The sequence below is a fragment of the Pollicipes pollicipes genome, unplaced genomic scaffold, assembly GCF_011947565.3.
Source record: "Pollicipes pollicipes isolate AB1234 unplaced genomic scaffold, Ppol_2.1 Scaffold_6052;HRSCAF=7182_pilon_pilon_pilon, whole genome shotgun sequence".
Taxonomy (NCBI): Eukaryota; Metazoa; Arthropoda; class Thecostraca; order Pollicipedomorpha; family Pollicipedidae; genus Pollicipes; species Pollicipes pollicipes.
The window spans coordinates 11,302,765-11,330,325 of record NW_023596805.1 but is presented as its reverse complement, the minus strand read 5'-3'; the positions used below and the strand labels follow the sequence as shown (position 1 = coordinate 11,330,325).

At 51.5% G+C, this 27,561-nt stretch overlaps 1 protein-coding gene across 1 annotated transcript; it reads left to right on the top strand.

The window, feature by feature from the left end:
• Positions 1-7,581: 7,581 nt before the first annotated feature.
• LOC119104787 (tachykinin-like peptides receptor 86C) lies at positions 7,582-21,088 on the top strand. Its single transcript, XM_037228510.1, has 4 exons — positions 7,582-7,678; positions 15,468-15,681; positions 20,784-20,847; positions 21,083-21,088. The coding sequence occupies exons 1-4, from the start codon at positions 7,582-7,584 to the stop codon at positions 21,086-21,088; spliced, it is 381 nt and encodes a 126-aa protein (XP_037084405.1).
• Positions 21,089-27,561: the final 6,473 nt, after the last annotated feature.

Sequence of the window (27,561 nt, the reverse complement as noted above, 5' to 3'; positions counted from 1 at the left end):
CCATCGACGTGCCGTGCGGCCCGTGGGCGGCGTTACGCAAACGGGACAGACAGACAGATAGACTTACGCGCCCTAAACAAATGGCTATTGGATTTCCCCGGACATGTTCGTCTCACTGCGATCGTAGCCCAAACATCACGTCCTTCAAAAGTCTTTAGCCTGGAAAAAGCACCGCATCCGCTTCTCTGCAAGCCGTTGATCCGAAGCGTCTTGTTTTGATTGCTCCTGACAGTCAGCTCCCTGCACGGCAAATTGAATCCGTAGACATAATAATGGAGCTGGCTGCAAGTGCTGCGGCGGCCTGAGGAGCTTCAGCTCTCGATTCAGCGTGCTCGCCCTGGCAAGTATGGCGAACTCACTTTCGACCAGCGCTTTATTGGGGCCGGCGCGCCTTGCAGATACAAGAGCAACGCAAGACGCGGGAGAGCTGGAATTCCGGCGGCCGGCGTGCATCGATGCTACGTTCCTTGGAGCTGCTAGCTAGCTTATGTGTTGATGATTGTCTGGATGGGGTACGCCTGTCCGAGGACCACCGTTTATGATGGTTCTTCTTCTTCGGGTCGAATAGGAGCATGCTGATGGTGTCGGTCAGGGAGCGTGAAACCACCACTGGCGTTACGGAGTTTTTAATTGTAAGTGGACAGTGCCAGAGAACCAGTGACATTCCAGGATCGTGACACAGTTGAGACAGCAGGCCACTAGCTGGACTCTGATTGGTAAACGTGGGGGGCACGGTTCGGTGCAGGACGCTGGGCGTCGGTCTAGCCGAGCGGTTGTGTTCAGGAGGGGATTGATATCTTTCCTACGGCTTCATCACCGCAAACCAGTGCGCCCATTCTCTTGGCCACCATTCGCTCATGCCACGAGGTTCGAGCCGTTCCGTCGTCCTATATTGTATATTATTTATACAATATATACAATTATATATGCAATATATGCAATACATTCCGTCGTCCTATATCACTACTGGAAGGCCGTGATTTGTTTTAGCGTCATTAGGGCTCAGGGGAATGCTCCAGATTTGAACACATTGGGGCAGACATCAGGTATGGTGGAAAAGCTCACTTCTAACTATTTGATATTCTTTTAAGAGCAAAGACTGCTTTAGATAAAAATGTAAGTACTTGATACACGTGCTCTTCAATACGCCGTCGCCTGATCACGTCATCGAACCTTTTTATGATGTCGTACTCGCTGCCAGACCTGTCCGTGTCAAAATTGCCACTGTAGCGGACGAGCTCACTCCCTTGTAGTACTTCAAACCGCCGGCAGGTGGATTGTTGATTCATGAAATGTGAACTAAGCTGGCTATCGCTATGTGCGCGTGTTTTGACCGTCTCGTAGTGTTCCTATGTATTTTCCCAACCTCATTTCCGTTACAACGAATACATCTGCCCGAATGCCTGTATTATGTATCACAGACACGGTTCATATTCGAAGCATGCATTTGACGCGTAAAGCTCGTAGTAAACCAGCTGTTGTTTGTTGATGCGATGATTCGTTCTGACGTACCCCAGACACGAAGACATCAATGGTTGTAATTTTCTTGACCTTGGAGACAATACGGCTATTAGGGAGGCAGAATTCATGTGACATTTCTATGCCGTCATACATCTCCGAAATGACTAGAATGATGGGATGACTTCTATGGGGCCTGACTGGTTTTCAAGTAGTCTGCGCGAAACAGTCTGCACAATTTTGCGTGCGCTTATCTAAGAAACCAGATGATTCGAAGTCTTGAAGGGGGCCCTAGACGTGCACTGCAGGAATTATCTTTGCAATGGCCACCCCCAGTTCAAAACACCATAAAAAGTGAAACAGTTCCTTGAAGCGACTCCCACTTGAGGTGTTCAATGCCTGAGGCAAAGTTCACGGGCAATGTAGCACAAAGGATTGGAGATCCCGCCCTTGAACTCACAAAGTGTATCGCTTCACTGCTGAAGCCCCCTCCCCCGCCCCCAGCTCAACCGTCCGTCCCCGTTGTTTGCTCTTGTCCGCATCTCAAATGTAATTTATTGGTTACTTATAATTAATTACTTGGTTTCCATCCACAGCATTGCTATCACTTTTCCCTGTTGGGAAAGGCGGGTACAGGAACCAATGGAGCTGTACCTCTTGCAAAATACTGAGACTCAATATTTGTCGTCTTTAGGCTTGAAATTTTGGAGCGCAATAACGAACTTTTCGGGGCTGGTCATACTCTTACAGGAATTGTTTCCGTTTTCCCCCTGGGAAAAAAGAGCCATCATGAGCAGTCTTAAAACCGTCACATGGATTGTTATTGGCTTATTTCAATGGCACTTACCTGGCCTGCATTATACCCTATGGTTTCAGTTGCAATTAAATCATTCATTGGGCAATGAATTTGCTTTAATTGGTATTGAATGGTTTTAATTGTTATCGAATAGTTTTGATCGTCATCGAATGGTTCCAGCTGTCATTGGCTGCTTTCATTTTTTATGAATGGTTCCATTACCATTGCTTAGACTAACCGCCATTAAATGGTGTCAGCCATCCTCAATATAACATCAATTTCCAACACAGTACATTATTTGCCGGGCTGCCAGTGCCTCATTTTCGGCCATCTTGTCGGTACTTTGTTTAACATGCCACGTATTACCTTACTTTCGACCGACATGCCCCCGCAGCAAATTCGATTTCTCTCCGACATGTTCATTGCGAGAGCGACATGACCTCTGCGTCATCGCAGCCCGCCTGGTCATCGTTGAGCTGTTCCGGTGCCTGAGGTGTGCCACCTGCGCCAATGGCCTCTCCCTGCGCCAGTGACCTCTCTCCGCGTCAGTGACCTCTCCCTGCGCCAGTGACCTCTCCCGCATCCGTGACCTCTCTCCGCGTCAGTGACCTCTCCCTGCGCCAGTGACCTCTCCCGGCGTCCGTGACCTCTCTCCCGCGTCAGTGACCTCTCCCTGCGCCAGTGACCTCTCCCGGCGTCCGTGACCTCTCTCCGCGTCAGCGACCTCTCCCTGCGCCAGTGACCTCTCCCGGCGTCCGTGACCTCTCCCTGTGCCAGTGACCTCTCTCCGCGACAGCGACCTCTCCCTGCACCAGTGACTCTCCGGCGTCCGTGACCTCTCCGGCGTCCGTGACCTCTCCCGGCGTCCGTGACATCTCCCGGCGTCCGTGACCTCTCCCTTCGCCGGCGATCTCCCTGCGTCAGTGACCTCTCTCCGCGTCAGTGACCTATCCCTGGCCAGTCCCTCTCTCGCGTCAATGACCTCCCCTGCACAGTGATATCTCTACTCCTCTCCCGCGTCAGCGACCTCTCCCTACGCCAGTGAACTCTCCTAAGCCAGTGACCTCTCCCGGCGTCCGCGACCTCTCCCTGCGCCAGTGACTCCCTGTGTCAGTGACCTCTCTCCGCGTCAGTGACCTCTCCCCGCGTCAGTGACCTCTCTGCGTCAGTGTCCTCCCCTGCGCCAGTGACCTCTCTCCGCGTCAGTGACCTTTCCCTGCGCCAGTGACCTTTCCCTGCGCCAGTGACCTCTCTCTGCACTAGTGACCTCTCCCGGCGTCCGTGACCTTTCCCTGCGCCAGTGACCTCTCTCCGTGTCAATGACCTCTCCCTGCACTGGTGACCTCTCTCGACGTCCGTGACCTCTCCCTGCGCCAGTGATCTCTGCCGGCGTCCGTGACCTCCCCCTGCGCCAGTGACCTCTCCCGGCGTCCGTGACCTCTCTCTGCACCAGTGATCTCTCCCTGCTCTAGCGACCAATTCCGGTGCGTCGGACCGGGCCGACGTTCTCCGGCCGCCGCGCCGCGGGTGGCGAGAGCGGGCAGCGCGCTGGTCGCGGCGCTGGGTGGAGCTGGTCGCTCGTCCGGAGCCCAGCACGCTGACCCGTCGGGCCGCGGGCCAGCGGTGGAGCACGCGAGATCGTGCGCTCTGTCCGTAGGCATTGAGCCCCGCGTCTGTCTCGCTGAGGCTCGTTTGTCCGCCCTGGTCGCGGTCCTGGAACTTGTTAACTTTTGTGGGGGGTCGCAAGGTCGAAAGGATGAGTCGGTCGCATCTAACACACGAGGTGGCTCTGCCGCCTTCGCATTGTTTGCTCTTGCTGACCACAGAATGGTTGGCTCGGCACTGGGAGTGAGATGCATCTCGCCGATCTTGCACAATTCTTCGGCCGAATTCCAAGTGAAGTGGATCACCATTAAGAAGGCGGGCCCGGTCGAGGGAGTCGTGAGGGGCGGGGAGAGCGCAGAGCCTTTTGGTCGGCTCTTGGCGGCGGACCGTGTCTGTGGTGCTAGACGAAGAATGGGTTTGCTTCGATGTGCAGCACTAAACAACCAGCCTGGTTAAGTGAAAATGAAATGTCACAATTGCAGAGCTCGGATTGCGCTCATTTTGTGAGGATTGTACGTGACGTCATAAACAGTTTTAATGGAATTTGCTTAGTACACTGAAGTAATCCTAAATTTTTACCGTCCACGCCCGATTCTACTCTACCCTTAGAAATGCACATCTTTGTGATCTATACGTATAGTGTTATTCAGCTTTGCCCGGTTGTTCTCATCGGCACGAGGCCATCATGTATTGTACTTGTCCGCAGAACCCAATATCTTTGATAAGGCTCATCCCGTCGTTATCGAATCAGCATCGTGTCATGTGACCTCGTTCTCTGGCCCACTGAGACGCTCATTGGATACGGGCAGCTGGCCAGGCTACTAGGGCGCATCGTTACAGGGGATATCTTCCAGCGCCTTCGTGGTTATCCCCAGTTCTGGTGTCCAATGAACGCTCATGGTCGAAATCACACAACAAGCTGACGGTGCTTCGCCTCTGAAAGGTCAATGCGCAAAATAAATATAAAGGTCAAGGTCAAGTTCAAGCTCAAGGTCAATGAGAGGTCAATGTTCAAAGTCCATTTGAAGTAATCAGAGCGCCATCCCAGAAGATAACGACGGAAGTTTCAGAAGCTGGGAGATTGTTCTCATAGAGGCACATTTTCGAGACGCTATCCTGGGGTGACAAAAAAGCGTAGACACCAGCCATCAGTTGGGTTACGTTCGTCCAAACCATAATCATCTATAGTGAGGGCATTTAAGTTGTAACAACGTTTGCTTTTAACCATGATTTGTTACCATTGCAAAACTGTGCAAAACTTGCATTGAGGATTGCAATCATTCTTCCTGAATTGAGGTCTACATTGTAATCCAGTTGACGATAATGGTCTGAGAATTAACTGATAATCCTTGCAAGCAGGGTTATTGGTATCTGCAACTAAACCAAGCAAACAGCAACTAACCACCCAACCAACCAACCAACCATTCACCTACGTAACCAACCAGCCAGTCAATAACCAACCAACCAACCATTCAATCAACCAGCCAACCATTCAGTCAACCTAACGGCCGAACAACCAGCCGACTAACCAACCAACCGACAAACCAACCAAGAAAATAAATGGTCAAACAATTAATCAACGAACGAACCAACTTATCACTCCACCCATCACCCAACTTAGAAGCAAACTAAAAAGCCAACATCTGGTCAGCCAGCCCTCCGAACCGTGACCTCGATACGGAATCTTGGTGCTCGAATCTCGAATAGAATCAAAGGTCGAATCTCGGCTCGAAAAAAGCTCGACTCGTCAAGCACATCGAGGGCATCCTTGTGGAATGCATCGACCCCCACCGACGCAATCCCGCTCAGTAGGAATCTAGGTGCCCTTCCGACAGAGGCACCCGCTAATGGCCCTGGCACCGCCGCTCTGAGTGGTCGCTCACCCCAGACGAGCGCGCCAAATGGAGACAGAACTGGCGCCGCCGCCGCTGGCTTATTCCGGCGCAGCCCCCATCAATTCCCCAGCGGGGTACGCGGCCTCAGCTAAAGAACATGCGCCAACGGCCAGCTACCACTTGGCGTGGAAGCTTTACAAGGTCTAATACGCCTCAGGCGTCAAGCGAGCGACGCGGGGTTCCTTCCACCTCGTGCGTACGCTATTTGTAGAGGTATTAGCTGTTTGTATAGAGTTGAAAGTGCGACTACTAAACTGCCCTCTTTGCGTCCCACAACGATACAGTTACGATTCTCCTCACGAAATACGTTGATTCTGGTGTAGAGGTGTAATCCCGGCTGGCTCTCTGCGAAAGGTCTGGCCGAATTCCACGCGTTGACGCTTCTCCGCAAGACGCTGCGCTCCGGTGAGCCGGAAACGCTGGCCAGTGAGTTCTAGGTGCTTTCTTAAACCAGAGACCGCCCACCATGCCAGAATGAAGATCTGCTCGTCCCAAGGTCACACACGAAGGTGCGAGGGAAGCGTTTAGATGGCTGAGCCGCTACACAGCATAACTCCCTTCCCCGTGCCCAGGTACACCCGCCTTCCGCTAGGCTTGGTCGCGCACTGAAGCACGACTTATCGCGTCGAAAACCGCCGGGATCACGGAGCGGTTCACGTCATGTGCGCATGCGCGACCGTATGTATGTGGGGTGTGCATAAGTGGGGCGGGTAAGTGCGGCCCAACGCATTGACAGACACACATCGGGTGATGGTGTTCGTCTCGTCCTGTTGGTGCGGATGAATTCACTTGCTTTCTCTCTTTCGGGGAGTAGGTGCCGAGTGGTGGGTCTACACTCCTACGATAATCGTCCGAGCAGTGCATCACACAGCAGTGCCATTACCTGATGCAAACAAAGAAACAAAGGATGCCAAAATTGTCATTAATGCCTGACAGGTTTCGGCACACTGTGCTTCAAGGTTGCTCTTTGGGCGATTCGCCGCCTTGGTGATACAGCGCACCTACTCTAGGACTCCCGTCCAAGCCAAAAACTATGCGAAAATCATCTCCACCATTCTATTACCTGGCCTAGCAGACATGCATGCTCCTGGCCATCGAAGGACAGCTGAGAAATAAAAACTGTCGAGACATGTTGTTTCTTGCAGCACCACGCAATATCTGTATCAGTTTTTTTGTGTGTACAGATATCCGAAACAGAGCGACACCTTAAGCACCTGCAATTGTTGCACTCATCCTTCGGCTTTTGCAGCGCGTCAAAAACGGCAAATGCTGAAGTGAGCATTGACGGCTGACTACTGCAAGAAGCTTTGGGTAGCATCAGTACTGCCGCTACGGACTTGCTGACAGGAAACGTAGTCACACCGCTCACTGTCACCATAACATAAACGTTAAGCATGACGTTCTTTCCGCTACAACGTCAAGTTCATCCGCTGATGTCTCCGCTGCCCACCTCGTTCCAGGCTCAGTCTGCCGCGACGCCTCCTCGCACCTTTCGACCCGCGGGCGGGACGCACGTTCTCAGCCACGATCAGCCACCAGGAGCTACAGCCACCAGGAGCTACAGCCACCAGGAGGCTACAGCCACCAGGACTTGCAGTCTCTCGTCCTAGAGCTTCAGGGCAGCTTCCACGCGCCTGGCTCTTGGCGAGCGTCGCCTACGTCAACATTCCTCGCGCGGCTTCCGCTCGCCATCAAAAAATCCTCAACCAAGATGGCGGCAGCCGGCTGCTGTGGGAACGTCACCAACTTGCCTCTGACGTCACGGCAGACGACGCTGACGTCATGGACGGTGACGTGGCGTGCGGCGGTGATATGAGGCCTTTTGAGATGGCTTGGCTGCCGTGGGCAGTGTGGATGACGGCTTTCGTTCTGATGCTGCTGGTGGCTATCGGCGGCAACATCATCGTCTGCTGGATCATCCTCGGTGAGTTGAATCCAGAGACGTGCCGTGAGGTAGGATTTTGCTCAGTTCATTATTGCGAAAGGCGTCCTTTGGCATGTCTGTTAGAAGTTGTTATTGGTGAGCAATCTTTGGAAGCGAACGTCTTTGAAGTTGCATGAGAGTAGTCCTTGATGAGGCAGCTCGAGAGTCGTCATCGTTGTGGTAACCTATAAGGACGTTCTCACGTAGCCTACTCGGAGACATCGTCGGCACGTTAATCGCAGAGCCCCCCTTTATCCACGTATTTGTCCTCGGAACGGAAATCTTAGAGTCATTTCCGACCGATTATTTGGAAAAATAATCCGCCCTACAATGCGAGTCGAGGCAGGACATTTTGGTGAGGTAAGGATGTTTCTATATCGTATTGCATTAGCGTTGATTTTGATCGCTGTACGTCATCACGTCAGTTCATACGTTGCATGTGCTCTAGTCACATGTTGTAGGCCCTGAATGGTTCCGTAAATGATGGCAGCTCAGTTTCAGATAATCGAGTTGTACCCCGCAGGTAAAGCCTATGGGTTCGGAGGAACCGGCAAAGTAATCATGAAATCGGGGCCATCGGCGATGCATTGCTATGATCAAAAGAAAGTGCAATTAAGATATAAGAAGTCTAACCAGATAATGATCAACTGGAAACACGTAATGTAATAAATAAAATCATAAGAGTGATATGATAATGCATACCTGGAAATTATCAATCCAGCGGTTCGCCGGACACTGTTGATAGCAGTTGTTGGCGCTGTTGACGCTGTAGACACTGTGGTGGTAGCTGTAGACAAGACACTGTTGGTGGTAGACATTGGTGATGTTCAAGACACTGCTCGTAGTAGGTAGCTGTCGGTGGTACTCTGTTTTCAGAGGCTTTGTCTGACAGCTTTTCGTGCTCATTTCTTACGAGTTAGGAAGCGGATCGTACCCTCCCATTCTCTCCCGGCTCTTTCCATTTCATCAGAAAAGCGCTTTTCAAAGCGCTGACGTCTGGTTTGATATTGTTAACATCAATTTGGCAAAACCAGCCCTTTTGTCTTTTCCAGTTTATTGCACAGTTCAGCTTCGTGCACACGGGCATAGGAGGCATTTAAATAACTGGCATGTTTCAACATTCTCGTTTTTTTGCGATTTCTTCTTGTAATTTTTACTTGTTTTGGTATCGTGAACATCAATTTGGCATGACCCGACAACACTTTGGTGTCACAATATCCAGGTACGTGTGATTTCGGATTTTACACCTTTTACTTCGGTGCATAATCCACACGACCTAGTGCGGACATCGTACTTTTACAGGCACATTTGGTTATGAATCGTGGTCACGGCACATCTACAACACTTCGCTCCTCTCACCCCACTCCCCCCAACCCTCCTGAACCTCCTGTCCTCCCTTTCTCACAGCGGTCAGTCAATATGCCTCCCCACGAGCTGAGAAGGCCCAGATAATTATCTCACCAAAATGTCCAAGGGCAACTAACGGCCAAAGCGAATGAAATCTCCTCGGCCGGCCCTTCACCATGCTGTGCACCCCACGAGACACTGGACAGTCCAAGACGGTCTCTGCTGTTCTTCAACAGCTCGGTCAAGTGTGTCCCGTTTTGGCAAAATGTGTTGATCTTGTTTGCGACGGGAGCTTTAAGTTTTTTTCAGCACCGTTGTAGAGTAACGTGGGCTAGCCCTGCAGCTCGGGGCGAGAATCTGAGTGAGTTCGCCGGTTCAACTGCCAGCACATGGCACATAGCTATGCATAGCACATAGGTATAGGACATATGCACAGCACATGGGTATCACTACAATAAATCCGAAGCCTCAAGTGGGCTGGACGCACCGTCCCCTCCCCTACCCACCCCACGCACCCCGGGGCAAAACCCCCGACGGTTTGTTGGGCAATCCCTGGTGGCCATCTCGCCGCCGTCCCGGAAGTGCTGGGGTAAGCACCAGCTGGCGCTCTCCCCTCGCCTTAACGATCCTCATCTCGGCTCGTCTAATTAGCGCGCGCAGGTGCCGGGCACGGGCGGCTCAACACCCCGCACCGGCGGCGCTCTCCAACGGCGCGGATTCTCGGGCGCAAAATTGGACGCAAATGTTGAGCGCAGATCATCAGCATTGGCGAACGGCTACGAAAAATCCGTAGTGATGGACGAGAGCAAAGTATGCATTGGCGCCATGCGGTAGGGCAACAGGTGGGTGTTAGAAGATCACCAAGTTGACAAACAGCGAGCTAAGAAGAAATATGTAGGCTGTTGCTATGCTATTGTTGATAGGCAATCGGTCTATTCAGTGATTTAGTCGTTTGCTGAAGAAAGAGTGGTCGTAGGACGTAAGGATCTTTTTACATGCTGCACTAATTGTCAATACGCTATGTCAGGCTTTTATGCAGCTATGTTTTTTCAAAGTATCTAAATAGTTTCCATGGCTTGTATTAGGCACAGGGTGTCTTAACCGCTTAACAGGCCGGGTCCTCTAGCATAGCACTGTGCGCCGGCTGTCTTTTATTTACAACTGACACTTCTGCTCCTGGTCTTTTTGTGACATGGCCAAGGGTAGAACTGCACTTTCAGACCTATCTCCTCGACCAAGAAAACATGATCGGATGCAAATTTTATTGCAGAGCATGCGGTGGGCAGCACCGGTAGGCCCCCCTTCGGGGGAGGGGCTACCGTCGCACGTCAAAACCCAGCTTTACGTGGCGTCTGGCGGCTTCGTCCAAGTTTTTAAAGGCAATGAGTGATCTATCCTCTTCAAAAGTCGTTGGGCTTGATGGCTTACCACCGAACGCACTGAAACAATGCTTCGCTGTCATAGGAGCTCGTTTGCTTAGCCCCGCAAATGAGCAAACGCCTCAATGGTCTCCTGTTCCCCCTGCTCTTGAAAGGTGGCTTTGGTTCTTCAGGCTGAGAAGTCGGGATCTCGTGACACTGCTAGTAATCTAACGCATCCCTGTTGCTTGCCCTCTAAAATATGTGTGTAAACTAGGCCCCGTTTCAGTCCATCGAGCGCTGACGCGTCGCGTCAATACGGAGCGTGTCGCTGTTGTCACCTGCATCGACATCGATAATGCGTTTGACGGCGTCGACCACGGCGCCTTTGGAACGGGGCTCCGGCGGCATGGCGGCGGTCCGCCACTCATCCGGAGTTACCTCGATGGACAGTGTCAGGAGGCTCTTAACTTAGCGCCAGAGTGGTTCTCAGCTTCTGTTTCTTCACGGTGTCACTCAGGGATCTTTGTTGTGCCCTATTGTCTTTGAAATATTCGCCTACGACCTCTCATCACGCCTGCCGCACGGTTCCTTGGTATCCCATGCCGACGGATAACCATGGCGCCGGCACAGGATGCCAAGATGACCACGACCACTTGAACAATTGATGACCGCTTCGTTGTCTGCGCTTAGCAAGTCCTGATCGTCCTGATCAAGTATCCATCAAAAATGCCGATAGAAGGAAACCCATTTTGCTGTCTAATACTATTCAGCCGCCACTCCTCGAACTTTAAACCAGCCAGAAACAGCCTTGCCACGCTCGGTGGGCACAAGGTCGTCAAGAAAACGTCATCCTTGCATGTTAGCATTTCCGACCATGTACCGCGTTGTTCGTCTGCCACAAAGCTGTTGAACTTCGCCAACGGTCATACACTCTTGTGGTAGAAACTAAAAACACACATCAGGCTTGGTAAAAGCATACGACTCCGCTGATTCCTATCTCTAAAAGGGTTTCCGACATTTTACACCCAAAACCGGAAGGTACATTGACTCCCTTCATGTCCTGCGCTTTCTCTCAGCCTTGAGGGGGGTTGGGGCGCTGCCTGGCACATCCACTGAGTTCAACAGGTGGTTCAGTTGGTAGCCAGACTTGGCTCGGGGGCGTGCGCATAGTGTTGGCACCATCCCTCACCGGTTGTGGAGATACTGGACTGAGACCACTTGAACACCGCGATTGCTTCCGACACACGAGCACGGAAATCTAGCTCTCGAAACTCTCGGAACGGCCATCTAGGCCTACGTCTACAAAGGTGACCCAATCACCGTGTAATCAATGGTCACTGGGGCTGAAGCGTGGCTGTGTGGAGCATTGGGATGACGTTACCACTTTCAGGGCCCGTGACGACCTTTACCCCGCGCGCTTTGCGATCGGCCGACCGGCGATCCGGTCGCTGTGCTGCGATCGTGCCGCCCTGTGTGAGCGCGTCAAGAGGAGGTCAGCGCCTTAGCAATGCTCGCATCCGGCTGTCAGAGTGACGCAGGGCATTTGCATACCTGGCAGCTCGGTTCCGGCACCGCCCGATATCGCCACGGCTTCTGCAAGCCGAGCTGTGCGCATGACGAAATTAAATGAGCATTTGGACTTACGGCTTCTTTGTTTAATTTCGTGTTCCGACCGCAACGTCGAGGTTCGTGATTTCAATTTGGTTATCTTCTTCGCGAGTCGTACCTCATGTAATTTTAGCTCTAAACAGATGTTATCTCATTCACTTGGAATGAACTGCGGGTACGCGGAACAGGATGAGACGTAAATGTCGCCATGTTATTTTGCGGTCCTTTGAGAAGCAGAGAAAACATGAAAATCGGGGAGAATACGTCCAACTAAGGAGCGTGATCAGAGGAGGCCATGGGTGTTCCTCACACCCCCCGTGCAACTGCGACCCTACTCTTTCAACGGTACGATCCAAATAACCCCAGTTCGTGATCAGTGGAGGCCAGGGGTATTCCCCTCCCTGGTGGCAAACTGGGATCTTACTCTTTCAAAAGTGTAACCCAAATAGCCCCGCTTCGTCGTGTCCCGAACATCGTCAAAGAATTCCAGGCATCAAAGTAAGGGAAACTCCTGTTTTCATCACAGTTCTCCATCCAAGCGTGGAGAACATGTAGCAGATTTCTTGTTCTTGGAACAGTTAATTAGTGCGTTTCCAAAATGTTTTACGGGTCATATCAGTATGCAATATACGCCCGACATCCGCAACAGCCATAATGTGGCGCGCCACTCGAAAAGCCGAGAATAGCGAGAGCAAGCATTCAGCACGCATGCCACAAAACTTGTCGCGTCTGCCCTTGCTTATTGCAAACTGGCTGGGCCACCCACCATCGATTGACCTCTTATTGGCATGTTCTCCCGCTGAGCGTTGGGGTATCAGCCAGCTTCGAATCTCGCATTGCAGGGGGCCACCTCCACCTGGTGGAACAGGTGGCCTCTTCCACCTGGTATGGACAGGTAGCTACCTCTATTTGGTGTGGACGGGTGGACAGTGGACGGGTGGACAAACTCCTACGCCTGTTGTGGACAGTTGGCCACCTCTGCCTGGGGAACTTCACCTGGTGTGGACAGGTAGTCGACTGCACCTGGCATGGGCGGGTAGCCACCTCCGACTGATGTGCTGCTGAAGCCGCTGAAGCCGCTGAGGCCGAACTCCGTGATCAAGATGGTGGCTGGTCAGCGAAGCCTGCTGGTCCTCTGCAGTCCCATCTCCGGTGGCAAGGCCCGTGATCGAGGATCACCGGTCACGAATGGATGAAAGCGGAGGACGTTCGAGCTGGATTCGGGTTCATTTGTCAGAAAACGAAGCTGTGCCGCGGCTAGGGTTGGTTCCAATGCGTGTGAATGAGACTCCAACGAGCTCAGAAACGTGGATATCGTGCACGTAGACCCCTTACATAAAGGGTGATCGCCTTTGTGAACATGCCGTCTTCAGGACATTATCACTCGGCTGTGTTCGCGCTTTTCTCAGCTGTCACACCGAGGGCCATAGTCCGAACAGTTATTCGAATTTCTCATTACAAAGATGCAATAATTATGCATCACTTAGCTTTTTTTCTGTGGTGCTGGTGCTCCGTTTCAATCTTTCCGTAAAACTACGCTAGTGAAGTGTTAAAAAGGTAAAACTGATAAGTTTGTGGTAGTTACGATACAGGACTTATACACTTTTTCCTGTACTACGAATATTCTGGCATTTGATATGCCAGACGAGTGCCTTTTACGAGTATTCTGGCATTTGTCGGTGTTTTGGCATTTACTGGCATTCTGTTATTTATCGAAATCCTGGCATTTAAAAGAGTTGTGGCATTTAACAAGCTGAGCGATCAGTATGCTCCCTTCACGAGAAATCTAGCCCACATGAGCCCACCTGACAAGCCATGAAGGCCCGTGCGGCGAACATGTGGGCATAAGTGCGTCATCTGAACACCTGGCAGGATGGCTCATGGGCTAGCTCATGTTAGGTAAAGCGCCTATCCTGCTGCCACTGCCGGGGAGCAAACCATCAATCCTTGTCCAATAACCGTTTGCCTGACCTTTGCTGAACGGAACACGAGTTGAGCTAAATGTCAAATCGCATGACCTCGGCAGGACTTCGCGCTCAAATATCTCTCTCGAAGCAACTGTGCAGCAATCATGCGGGAATTCTCCGGCACTGTTCCAAACTATTCCAGATGACTGACTTGGAAAACTGGATGCGATGTTTCGCCTGGTCTTTGCTGCTTTGCGCAGCTGAAACTTCGTCTCTCCTTGGAGTGATCCATTCCTGTCCCACCAGGTTTTTTCTCGCCGTCATTCCCTTGAGTAGCTGAAATGACTCTAACACATGAAGAATAAATGCCAGATGTAATTTTGATCTGTCTTTTGGTCAGTGAATGAATTTGATGGTCCTCCGTTTGTGTCCGTTTGAAAATTGAATGTTGCACCATCTTAGCCTAATTCTAGGCTTATGTCTTCTAAGCCTTAGCCAAAAACGAAGCTTATTTGTGCTAAGGCCGGCAAAAGTGAAATCTGCTTCTACCAAGAAATACATGCAGGTTTGTACTTCGCACCACTAAGGTCAGCCCCTCACCAAAAATAGGTAGGAAACAGAAGTAGATAGATAGAAATAGGTAGGAAATAGGAAATAGAAGTATAGCTTTGTACTTTGCACCACTTCCTGCCGCTAGAACTTGTTGGAGGTAGGTGGGGTTTTTCATCAAGCCCTCTGGTGGAAATTGCTATGAGGAGGCGGATCAGACGATCCCTGAGTGGCGGCCATGAAAAAAGCCTTGAAAACAGCCGCTATTCACAACAAAAAATGTCTTTGTAAAAAGCCACCGGTCGCTGCCGTGAGATCGACGCCATGTCAGAGGTATGCCACCAGCTCGTTGCATTTCAGCTCCAAGGAGGCTGCATGTTCCTTTCAATTCGTTTGGCACTTGGCCCAGGGTTTCCCAACATCGGAGGTGGCACTAGTTATCGCCATAGTACCCGATGGCAGCGGATGGTGCCCCATGATGTGTGATGGCACACGTGGTACTGCTTATTGAGGATGGCCGTATACTATAGAGTATAGTCAATCCAGATGAAAATTTAAGTCGTCACCTGAAACAACACGGATAAATCCATAACCCCTGAATTGATTGCTCAATCCAGATGAGCATCGCAGACCCTACACGGATTGAGAAATGCAATTCATCTGTCTGTAAATATGTTCATTGCCTGTCGGCATTGGCCATCATGATCATAATCATCTTCTCTTTAGCACTCAGGTGTGGAATTGATTGTAATTGCATAAACTGATCTGGACGGAACCAAATCGAATGTAATTGCATGAACTGACCTAAGCTGAACCAAATCGAGCTGAACAAGACCGAGCTAAACCACACCGAGGTGAACCAAACCAAACTGAACCAAACCGAACTGAATCAAATGAAACTGAAACAAACCGAGCTGAACCAAATCGCGCTGAATCAAACCGGGAAATAAACCAAACCGAACCGAACCAAGCAGAACTGGACTAGGCGTGAAGCAATTTGTTCTGCCGCTGTTTCAGCACATCGCCAGATGCGGACTGTGGCGAACTACTTCCTGGTGAACTTGAGCGTCGCCAACCTCTTGATGTCCTGCCTCAACTGCTCCTTCAACTTCGTGTACATGCTGAACGCCAACTGGCCGTTCGGCGCCAGTTACTGCGTGCTGAACAACTTCATGGCCAACTTGACGGTGGCCGCCAGCGTTCTCACCTTGATGGCCATCGCCCTGGAGAGGTTAGTTGGAGTCTTGCAGCAGCCTGGTTGGACGCGGCATCGACCCGCTGTGCTCTGTCTGGTGCAAAGATGGAGGAATGCGAGGATTGTGAGACCTGTCATGGCGAACCGAGAGGGATGCGCTTTGGTTAAATGGCTTTTCTTCTTGCTGTTCCGGCTTTCTCTTATTACTTTCCAGGATTTTGTTTAACTGAAAGCAGTGAAGCCATGAGTTTCGTACCAGCTCAGTCGTGTTCGGACACAGGCTTTCGGCATTCATCTGTTGCTGTTGCTGAGCATACCCTAAGACTGTAAAAAGTGAAGTTCTTCCATCTGGCCAAAGTAACCGTACTCACAGCTAGCATTGGCTGTGCTCAACACCGATAAAGTTCAATAAGACACTAAAATTTACCCAAGCTTGCCACCTTTAAAAAACCGGCCAGAATTTCCATCCGCTCGTGCGAGTGCGCCTGACAGAAGGAACATCAGCATGGTATGATGCAATAACCCCATGAATGATGGGCTCCCCCGATCTGATAATTAATTGGAGTCTCCAAATGCTGGCAAGTGGCCAATGTAAGCAAGTCATCCTGCGCTATATTCGACGCAAATATCCGACTTCTGCAAATGACGAGAGGCAAGGCAATTTTTTCACCATCATGCAGAGTCGCTTCAGAATCACCGATCTGATACATCATTCGATCTGTGGTTCTGAAGCGATCCGATCTGATCGCTTCAGAACCACCGATCTGATGCAATGCCTGGATGTCCTGTCTTTAGGGTTAAGGCCCTCGCGCCGATCAGCCAGTCCACCCGGCATTGATTCGATAACCGCCGACATTGATATGATAACTCCCAGCATTGATTTGATAGCCCTGGCGTTGGTTTGACACCCTGTGCGAATTTCGCCTGATATTCACAAACACGCGGTTGACACTACGCGCCCAAGCCAACTGTCGGCGACGAGAAGTGACTTCCCCCATGCGGTTTTCCCTGGGAGGAAGTTCCCTGGTCAAAATACGCACTGAGCGTACGGGAAAAACGACATGACCTTTCGCCCTCACGGATCCCCCCGGCAGGAAACGGTCATGACCCTTGCTGGGGGTCACGTGCAGCGCGTTCGTATGTTCATGAGCATCTGACTGAGAGACGCTACCATTGGTTCAGTCTACCGCCTGGCCTATTGACCGGTCTCGGCTAACCGGCTGATTACCCAGCGTGCGAAAATGCACATGCCGATGCCGTCATGCTCTGGTGCCAATGACAGAGGCGCGGGCAGTAATGTGCCGGCCGGGGTGAGAGCACGAGCCACCCCGGGCGAAAGATGACCCGCGGGGCGCGTTGGCTGGCTCGCCACGTACCCCATCTTGGCGGCTGGCACGGAATGAAGCCACATTTGGGAATGCTCCCAGCGGCGGTGTAGGAGCGCGAGCTCTGATGGCGCGGACGGTGTGGAAGCGAGATGACCTTAAGCGGTCGAGGGGCACTAATCCCAGCTGGCCGACCGGAGCGAGCTGTGGACTCACCGAGCTCACGGGCGCTAGCCCACGTTATGAAATGTCGGGAGTCAAGCTTAAAAGCCAATTTGTCCCAGCATGTCCTGCTGGCTGAGAGCTGCATGTCATGTGTTATGGAAATTGTGATGCACTACGGTAGTTTTTGATGAATTCCCTCCCCATATATCTCTGTCGGACACGGGTGCAGTGTTGCCATGGACGAAGCGCTGGACAAGCACGTACCATTTCACCTCTCAGTCTGGCTTCAGTATTTTGGGTAAGTTTATTGTGGAGGTCAAGGGGCGTGGTTGTTTGGCAGCCGTCAAGAACGTCCAGCGTGGCGGTTATTTGACAGCACGGAGGTAATGCCGGAGAATTCCGAGACCAAAATGCTACGACTCCACGGCGGAACGGGGCAAATGAGGCTTTAAGCCAACAATAACCAGGGCTTAACCAGCGACAACGAGGCGACGCTGGGTTCGTATCGGAACCGCAATGGATAGCACCCCGGGGCAACACCGGAGTAGTAGCACCGGAGTAGCACCAGAGGAGCACCAGAATAGTGTATAATCAGTAATAGAATAGCACCGGGGGTGCACCTGGGCAAAACTGGAGCAACATTGGACTGCCACCAGAGCAGAACCAGAGCAGCACCAGAGCAGGGCTACATCAGCACCGCAGCAGCACCAGAACAGCACCAGAGGAAACGCCTGAGTTACACTGGAGCAGCACCGGGGCAGCACCGCAACACCAGAGCAGTGCCGGAACAGCACCGGAGCAGCACCAAGCAGCACCAGACCGTCGCTGCAGCGCCATCAGGCCGTCGCCATTTCAGCACCATAACAGCACCTGGGCAGTGCTGCGGTAACGCCGGAGTTGCACGGGAGCAGAACCGGAGCAGAGACGGAGCGACACAGGGGTCAGGGCCGCAGCTGACACCCAAGTATCACTAGGCAGGTGGGGATCGGAAACCTGGTTGAGCAAGGAATACTTTGCAGCCTTACGGGCGATGGAAGAAAGGTCACAAAATCAATGGGTAGCAAAAGCAACTGCAGTTCAGTTGCTGTAACGTCGTCGGCTTTGTGAAGGAAGTTCACAATTGCACCCATGAGCATGGTCCGAAGAACCAATATTCGACGCTTGCTCGTAAGCCTGCAAGGCAAAATGACCTTTGACCCCGGTGGCGAAGGAAACCCGCCCGGCGACATTCTATGGGCATTCCAGCGCATGCCATTACGCCGGATTCTTCTCATCGGAATTTCACACCTGCCCCGCCTCATGTTGGAGCCGACCTCGGCCGCCCGGCGCCTCCTGCCGGCTACTTCCTCACCACGTGACCTGCCGGCGGCGCCCGAGGGTGGGCGGCGGTCGGCGCGGCTCCTTTGAAGGCTGAACACGCTCGCGACACATCGCCACGGACAGCGACGGTAATACGGCTGGGCGACCGCCGGCAGCAGCTGCTGCGGGCCCGCAGGCAGATGCTGCGATGACGTCGCTGCTGCGCACTTCGCACTGGCGTCAGGGGCGTGCGCGGGGTCCGCAATGACGGGACCAGGCTGAACATTGAACAGAAAAATTGTGCCCGCCGCGCGCTAATACTACTATCCGCGCGCAGATAGTAGTATTAGCCTTATTCCTCGGAGAAAAACCAGGAGAATGACAGCCAGGCAACAAGTGGGCAAGCACGTGTTCAGGCAGCTTTCTTGCTCGAGATGCGGTATGGTTAACCTTATCATTTAACCTTTCCAGGTAAGGGTGGGACGGCAGCACTCCCCCCCCCCCCTCCCCGTCTCCCCTCCCCACCCCGACTGATGGCGGGACGAAGGGTTTCCTGATCTGGTAGACGTGGCCAGTTTCAGAGATGAGCCTGCACCCAGAGTGAGCCTCGGGTCCAACAAGAGCCTTCCGCGACCTGGCCCGGGGCCCTATTCCGCCCTTTTCCGGGACACGGTGTGACATTCCAGGTCAACGTGGCTCACATGTGCCTACAGTCCCCTGTCGATCCGCGCCTGTGTCTGCCGGCCTGCCAGGTAGACCAGATTCAGATCAGGTTAAATCAGATCAGATCAGATGAGGTCTAATCAGATGAGATTCCGATCTGATCAGGTTAGATCAATTCAGGCTAGATAAGGTCAGTTTAGGTGATCAGGTTAATAAGATCGGGCTAAATAAGATCAGGTTAGATAAGATCAGATCGAATCAGGTTCAGATCGGATTCAGATCAGGATCAGATCAGATTCGATCAGTGATTATAGCAGAACAGGTTCAGATCGAGCAGGGGCTCATATCAGGTATAATCGCTTAAAACGTTCAGTGTCACACAGGCTCAGATCAGTTCAGATTCAGCTCCGATCAGTGCGGATCAGTTCAGTTCAGGATCGCTCAGGGCTTCAGGTAGTAACGTCCAGCATCGCGCAGGGTCAGATCAGATCAGTTTCAGGTCATTCAGGTCAGTCAGATCAGATCCGGTTCAGATCAGGCTTAGATCAGATCAGGTCAGGACCATATCAGTCCCAAAGATGAGCCTGCACCCAGAGTGGACCTCGAGCCCGATAAAACCTGCCACGACTTGACCCGAGTCCTCGACCCGGGAACACGTGTGCGACATCCAGGCAAACATGGCTCAGACACGTCCTGTCGATCCTCCCCTGTGTCCGCCGGCCCACGAGGAGGGCCGACAAAGTGCCGCCCATCAGCGCTTCCCCGAACTTCCCCTGCCCATCCCCGAACTTCCCATGGCTCCACGTTCCCCGGCGGCAGGACTGCCGGAAGCCTGCCAACTTCACCGGCGGCCGCTTGCTCTGAGCCGCCATGAAAGCGCTTGTCGCTCCCCCGAGCATTGATTCGCTGACTGCTCCAGCGTCTGCACCGAATAATCCTGACCGGCCTCGGGGGCACTTCGCGGGGTCGTCTCGACCAGCCCTGGCAACTGTTCGTGGAGGCGTGGCCTCAGCCCGGGGCGGCGTGCATGTGTATGTGGAGGGGGAGGGGCGTTCGAGGGAGGCAGGTATGGGGTTGTGTGTTGGACATCTGTTGGGTCGTGTGTTGGACCGGGTGTTGGGGTCGTGTTGGGTCGTGCATTGGGCCAGGTGCTAAGACGGGTACTGGATCGTGTGTTATACTGTGTATCGTGTATTGGGTCATGTATTACGCTTTATGCTGGGCCGGGATACTTGGGTGCGGAGTTGTTGAGTGCGGGTTAGGGTGAGGATGCACTCAATCAGCGGTGAGCTGTATGCAGTATCACATAAGCAGCGATGAGCAGCGCACTCCGCCAAGCAAGCAGCGATGAACAGTGTAGATGTTTTTGTGCGGTGTCAGACGTGTTTGGTCCTCCTGAAGTCCCGTATGCCTGTTGCGCGTTGGGCCAGGCAGCCGCCACGCCTGGCCGGGTCCGCCTTTCACGCGAAGGAGGCACGTGTGCATCTGCCGCCCTGCATCCCCTTTGTGCCCGTGAGTGTGTGTGCGCGCGCGCGTGTGTGTGTGTGTATGTGCTGCGGGACATTAGTCAGCGGCCGGAGGATGATAACCTCTGCAGCCAGGTACCTCGGGTCCTCCCGCGCCTCGGGGTGTATGCACGCTCGCGTGTGTGCTGCGGCAGACCGACACGCTCTGTTTTCCCCGCAGGTATCTGGTCATCCTGCACCCGCTGCGACGGCGGCTCAGTAAGCGTGGAGCCATCGTGGGCATTGTCGGTATCTGGACCGGCAGCACTCTGCTTTCTCTGCCCTTGCATCCTCTACTCGCAGGTCATCTCGCACACGTGAGTGCTGGCAGCCAGTCCGTCTGGCACACGTGGCCTCGCTTAATTGGACAATATTCTCCTGCGCACGTGACTTTGCTCCCCAAGGGCACCTCACAGGCGCGAGCATTTGTCATCTGATTTTCTCGCTGGTGTGAGTGTTCGGTTTCTGATTCTCTCGCAGGTTTGAGCGCTCGTTATCTGATTTCTCGCTGGTGTGAGTGCTCGGTTTCTGATTCTCTCGCAGGTTGAGTGCTCGTTATCCGATTTGTCGCACACGTCAGTAGACTGCACGTGGCCGTGTTACACTCGGCAGATCATGTAACATCCACGTTACAAACGTGAGCGCATTAGGTCATGTGGCTGGTGCTGGTGGTGATGTGGCTGGTGCTGGTGCTGGTGCTGGTCCAAGGCGTGCCCGCTGACCGACCCAGCCTTATCAGAACCACGGAAAGCCTTTTCAACTTTTTCAAACACTAGCCGGGGCCCATCGCCATGTTTTCCAGAAGCTTATATGCTTACTTGTGCACAGGGTTTTATCGCATTGGTCGCAGCTGGGAAACAACAAAACGTCATTATTTAAACGTTGCGACATATAAATGCTTGGACACTTGGATGTAAACCGTTCGATCCGGTGCTATTTTGCCGCGTGGGTCACAAACCAAACAAGACGCAGCAAACGCCATCAGATAAACAAGGGTAATGCGCACGGTGTCATGAAAATGACGCGACTTAGCGGAGAAGACAAACTAACGTCTGGTGTTGATCAACCAGTGACGCGAGATAGCAGGTCGTAGTAGGTCCCCTTCTTTCATCTTGTCCTATACCACTCAAAGGGTGAAGTAGGACGAAGGAAGGCTGGGGAGAACATGCCCACACACCTTTCCTGGAATTGCTGGAAGAGCCGACTTCATATGCGGGTTTGGCCCGCATGGGGCAGTTTGAGGACGTTCCTACTCGTCTGTGCTTACCGACTACAGTCTGGACGATAAACGTCATAGAGCACACCCAAGTGCACCCCCTTTGTTCCGAAACCATGCAAGTTTAGTTTAATTTCATTCCATGCTCACTGTGGAGGCTTTTCATTTACATTGTCAAAGGCAATAGAAAGAGACCAATTGCTAGGTAAACAGATGCTTACCGCAGTTCATTCCTCGCTTGAAGCATTCTCGCATGTTTGGACTTAGAACGAGCTTGGCTGATGAAAACTGCACGGCATCTGCATAGCAAATGCGTCGCTTCCAGCACCGGTATTGGCCTTTGGCGAACGCAGCTGTCCAATTTGACGAAGGCGCGGAATACCGACGCATGCCTGTAGGTTGAACAAGTATTTCTGAGATTTTCTCATTGTTCAGTGTGTGCAGCTAAGTTTATCATGTACAGGTAGTGGTACGTAGCTAGGTCTTTTGCCGTAAAGAGAAACTTTTAATTTGGTACGAAATGTGATCGCTTTTCTCACCACAGTCAAGGGTTCGCGCGCGCGTGGTTACCTCGCATTTTCGGTGGCGCTGGGTATCCCCGATTCTCCTCCAACTGAACATCAATACACGATATCTGATCGATGCAGCTGCTTGTGCGTCAATGATCTATATGAACTCACACCACGAAGCGCCAAGCGATAAAATATATGATAAATAAATGATAAATAAAATAAATGATACGGCGCATTCTGCAAAACCTAGCATGAGGCCTCCATACATAGATATTGTGCCTGCATGGTAACACGTTCCGTCAAATAACACAACCAAACCTTTCCGTAAGGAATTTCACCGAGCCCTACGACACCATGGTATCTTTTTTGGTTTCATTCCCGTCCCGGCGACATAAATATCCTATGATTTTTAGTTGGTCGTTCGCCTTGGTGACAGGTCGGCGACAAATCGGTGCATTTCCTATGGTCCTGCCGGTCAGCCGATTCGCTGCTTTTAACAGCCGGCCCTCAGTGTCCCGAACTAATGGCATGAAATACTGGAGAAAGATCTGGATGTGGTGATTCATCTGGCAGCAGGAACATGCTTTAATCGTTGCAAGTGCGACTGATATGGGATGGGTGGTGACTTTCAATACACTGCGACTTTGCAAGCGTCACTGCGGCTTTGCAGGCAAGGACGATGTTGGCCATGTGCTGATAATAACACTCTTACTGCAGCAAGCAAGCTCTGGAAATGAACCATCCTGTTGTGTTCATGCTCATTCATATTTGTTGGCCTTTCTTAGCAAGACATTTGCCTAGATGCAATATCATTATTACTTTTGCTAGCGTTGAGTTGAAAGCAATTGTCCTGATGAAATCCTTAGCATAATTGCTGCACACATAAAGTACTAGTTGTGAAGCACACACGCGCAATGGATGCCCCAGAGCCTGCCAAAGATTGGAGCGCGACTGCACAATATGCTGGACTGGTATCCTCAGAAAACCTTGAGGGGGGGGGGCGTGCCGCATCGACCCCCTCGCCCTCCTGTCAGAGCGAGCATGTTGTTCCGGAAGAACAAGCAACCTGATGTGAAGCTATTAACAAATAACATCACGATTTACTTTTTTGGGGCACTGCGAAAAAGCCCACCACGCAAATTATGCGTCAGGCTTGTAGCTTGCCCGAGGTATGGTAGATAGTTTCATGACGGTTGAAATGGGGCTCGGAGCGCAACCGTGATTTTCATCAGGGGAAGGCCTCGAGGACGCCCGCATATTGGACGTCATCCTCCAGTACTGCTACTACTACTACTGCTACTCTACTACTACTACTACTACTACTACTGCTACTACTACTACTACTACCTACTACTACTACTACTAATACTACTATACCTCTATTGCTACTACTACCATCTACTACTATACTACTATTACTACTACTATTACTACCACTACCACTTCTACTACTACCTCCACTGGTTCAATTCTGCCACGTGGTACTCAGGCTGCCTTGGGCCTACGCATGTCTTTGGGTTTTTTTGCGGCCAAGAAGCAATCCAGCCGTTCGATCAAGTTTACACTGAGGCCCAAGCCAAAATCTTGATGGGGAAGAAAAGTGTTGTGATTGGGCCAGTCCATAGACTAGGGCCGGTGCGCCCGTTTTCCCGCAGCAGCAATATCCTGTCACTAGCTGAATGACATCGTATACTTGGACGTTTTCGTTGCGTGCATAATAGTTGAAAATCGTGGTGATGACAGAGGCTCTCGGTAAAAGGTTTGAATCTTGATGACGCTATTGGAAGTGGACTTCATACCATTTTATGTCATCTGGTATCGCTCTACGCTGCTGGCGATAATTTTGACTGCAAAAATTCGGTCAGCGACAAAAAGTACAATTTTACCACTCTGTGGTTGACGTTGGCCATTGAGGCGACCCCGTCTCGACCCCCCTCCCCCCCCCCTCAACTTTTGACACTTTAAAAGGGAATATCCCACATTCGAAGATATTAAAGCAAACATCCGACATTATGAAATAAGCTCACTGATAGCTATTGGTGTAATTTCAAGCAGGAAAAAAAGTTCCAGACAACAAAATCCCATTTTTTAGGCAAATAGGCTGCTCAATGCGTTATTGTTTTATTGCACCATGGAAGCGCGTGTACGACAACATTCACTTTTAGACTTTCAATCTCCAACACTCTCCCGACAATAATATCTCGTGGCCCGCGGCAGCGCTGGATGTGTGGTGAATCAAATATCGTTAGGCTCTCGTGTTTTCGTCTTTTCTCGCGGTGTTTTTTGCGTATTTATCCGTGAGTTTAAGGAGGCTACTTGCATTCACATGCACGGTTATTGCGCTATTCTTAAGCTGCCCGGTTTGCAAGTCTTTTTCCCGTTATAACTAGGAAAAATGTATAACTTCTTGTATTATATAGCACAAAACGTAATTCATACTAGAATCTCACACAGCTTGTACACCATGGGATGCGACCCAAGTGGTGGCCTTTATTTCTGGAAATCATGCCCATGAACGCTAGGTATTAACGACTCGACAAATATATTTTTATTAACCCTGAGCGCCGCACCGTCAGGGGAATGACGGATTTGAATGACGTCATTTTTGCGCCATCGATGACTGGGAAACCTGAAATAGTCTGCGCGGAATAGTTTGCACGTCTTTGCGGGTGCGTTGCCCCAAAGCTTGGGGGTTTTGGGTCTCGAGATGGGCAGGCTTGTGAACTGCACCGAATGATCTTTAAGATAACTTATTCCAGTTCAATAACCCATACACATGCGGGACACTCCGTTTGAGATGCTTAGCTTACCACATAGGACATAAATCCCAGCTGGCACAGTCACCACTGTATTTTAGCTGGGGCACTCTTGCGTTCAGAGTATTATCAATAGCTTCGGTGCCCCATTGGCTCAGCCATTTCTCCGGCGGCCAATAGAAAAGCAAGGGCATTCGGCACCGGGATCGCATTTGCGATTAACGGGATCCTCTGACCGATACGCCCCGACCAACAATGACCAAAACAGCGACAGTCGTCGACAGACCATGTGGCTGGCAATGCATCCCTTATGTTCAAGCTTTAAAGATCGCGATGTACCTCGAGCTTCAAATTAACAGGTTGTAAAGGCTGGTCGTACACCGACCAGCTATGGCTCACATGAAGTTACACTCTGATTCAAAGGTTCGTGCGTTTTAGTGCCACTAGACTGCAGCGCATGTGTAACAGGACGTTACCGTAGCGAAAACACAGCCTCCATGTGTCACCGATGGGCTGGTTGTTCTGACCATAGTCTGATGTGATTGTATGTACGAGAGGACTGGAAGGCGATGTTCAAACAAATATCCCACCCGTCCTTCCAACGCCTCGTCTCGATCCATTCGTATAACAACATCCATGTTGCTGAATGGTGAACGTGCGAAGTGCTTCGTGCGTGGAAGCTCAGATATTGGTGTGGAGGGCTGGCAGTAGCGTCGTTGCCGCTCTGGACCCATCGTGGCTTTTAATCCAGACTGACGACGGCTGGGTAGCGGCTGTGAATCGGGACATCGCTGTACCGAATGATCACTGTCGCTGTCGCAGTGATCTGGCCTGATCTGCTCGAGGACTACTCGTGATCTAACTGTCCCATTCGGTGGGCGATCTTTCCGATTTGATCGTGCTTGATGGGAGCCTGTCGTGATCAAGGTTGGTATGACCTAACCTGGCGCGGATCATGAACTGACTTGGTTTAGGTTTACCGCGTTCTGATCTCACTCCAGCCCACCCCGGCCTGGCCCTTTAAGCCTAATAAGTTACATGACCCGGTTTTGCCTGTCTGGGTGGGGACCTGATCTAGCGTCCTTGGCATGACCCGGGTCATGTAATCATAACCTAGCCTAACCCGTACTTGTCTGATGCGACCTGACCACGTGACCCGACGGGTAACAGGTCTGGTTTGTCTAGCGTCGTCAATCGTGATCTAACCTGACCCGGTGTCAGGTCTGCCTCGCCCTGACCCGGCGCCAGGTTCACCCTGACAGTCCTGACCCGACCTGGTGCCGGGGTTGTTCTTACTGCCCTGACCTGACATGGTATCAGATCTGTCCTAACCTGGATACCCATGACCTGACCTGACCTGCGGCGATCTTGCCCGGCAGGTACAGCGGCGGGAACGTGAGGCACGGCTGCGTTCTCGTGTGGGATGATGGACCACCCATGATCTCCTTCACAGACTACGTGTGAGTGAAGCTGGCAGTACCATCGGCGCTGAAACGAATGCCTCATCGCTGTGCGGAGTTTTTTTAATTAAGGGAACCAGATTGCAGGACACAAATCAATATGCACGTTTACAACATCATTTAGGCCTAAGACCTTCCAGTTTATGAGATCGAACACAGTACTTCTGCTGGACTATTCTAGCACATTCAGTAGAAAGAGGGAATGTCACGAAGTCAGAAATGACAAGAACGGCCGGCCACCTGGCCACTAATCGCCGTTGCCGGTCGACGATCCTGACGCATATGCATCAGCATCTGACGCAATGCATGGTTTGACGCAGGATGGCGAACGAACATTTTATTTCATTTCCCATACGTATACTATTTCCAGCACCTTTCAATGGAAGCAAGCGGTATGAATAGTCCCACATTCGCGGTCTAGGTATGGCTCGTGTTAATCTGATAGCCCTTAAAGGCTTGGTGTAAAGAATGAGTTCAGAATTGTACCTGGAGCAAACCATTCTGTTTTTCGATGCCAAAATCTGTGAACTGATGAACTGTTATTTTTCCTTCAAGTTGTAGAGCATTATGATTCTACAATGCGGCTTTTCAACACTAAGCATTCCGAGCAGCTGAGATAGTGCTACTTTTTACACTTTTGCTGTAATACTTTGGCCCAAGCTGTGGCCATTATAATGATTACCATTACGTCATCCGCATTCCCTTGCATCTGCTTGTTAACATTTGGCCTGTGTCAATTCCAAAACCTTGCAGAACTATTGCCTCGTAATGGAAAGCTGGCGAAATGAAAGAAACGATATGAGCCAGAAGAATGCGACGCAACGTTCTGAATATGTTACTAAAGAAATAACTCTATTTGCCTAGTCACTTTACAGGGGAACTATTCACCTTGAAATAGTGAGCTTGGACATGTGCGTCGAGAAAATGTGCTTTGGTATAACGTGCGCTGAATTTATTGGAGTTACAATCGAAATGGCGTTCTTGGATATGTTGTACGCTGAGACTGTTCGGTGAA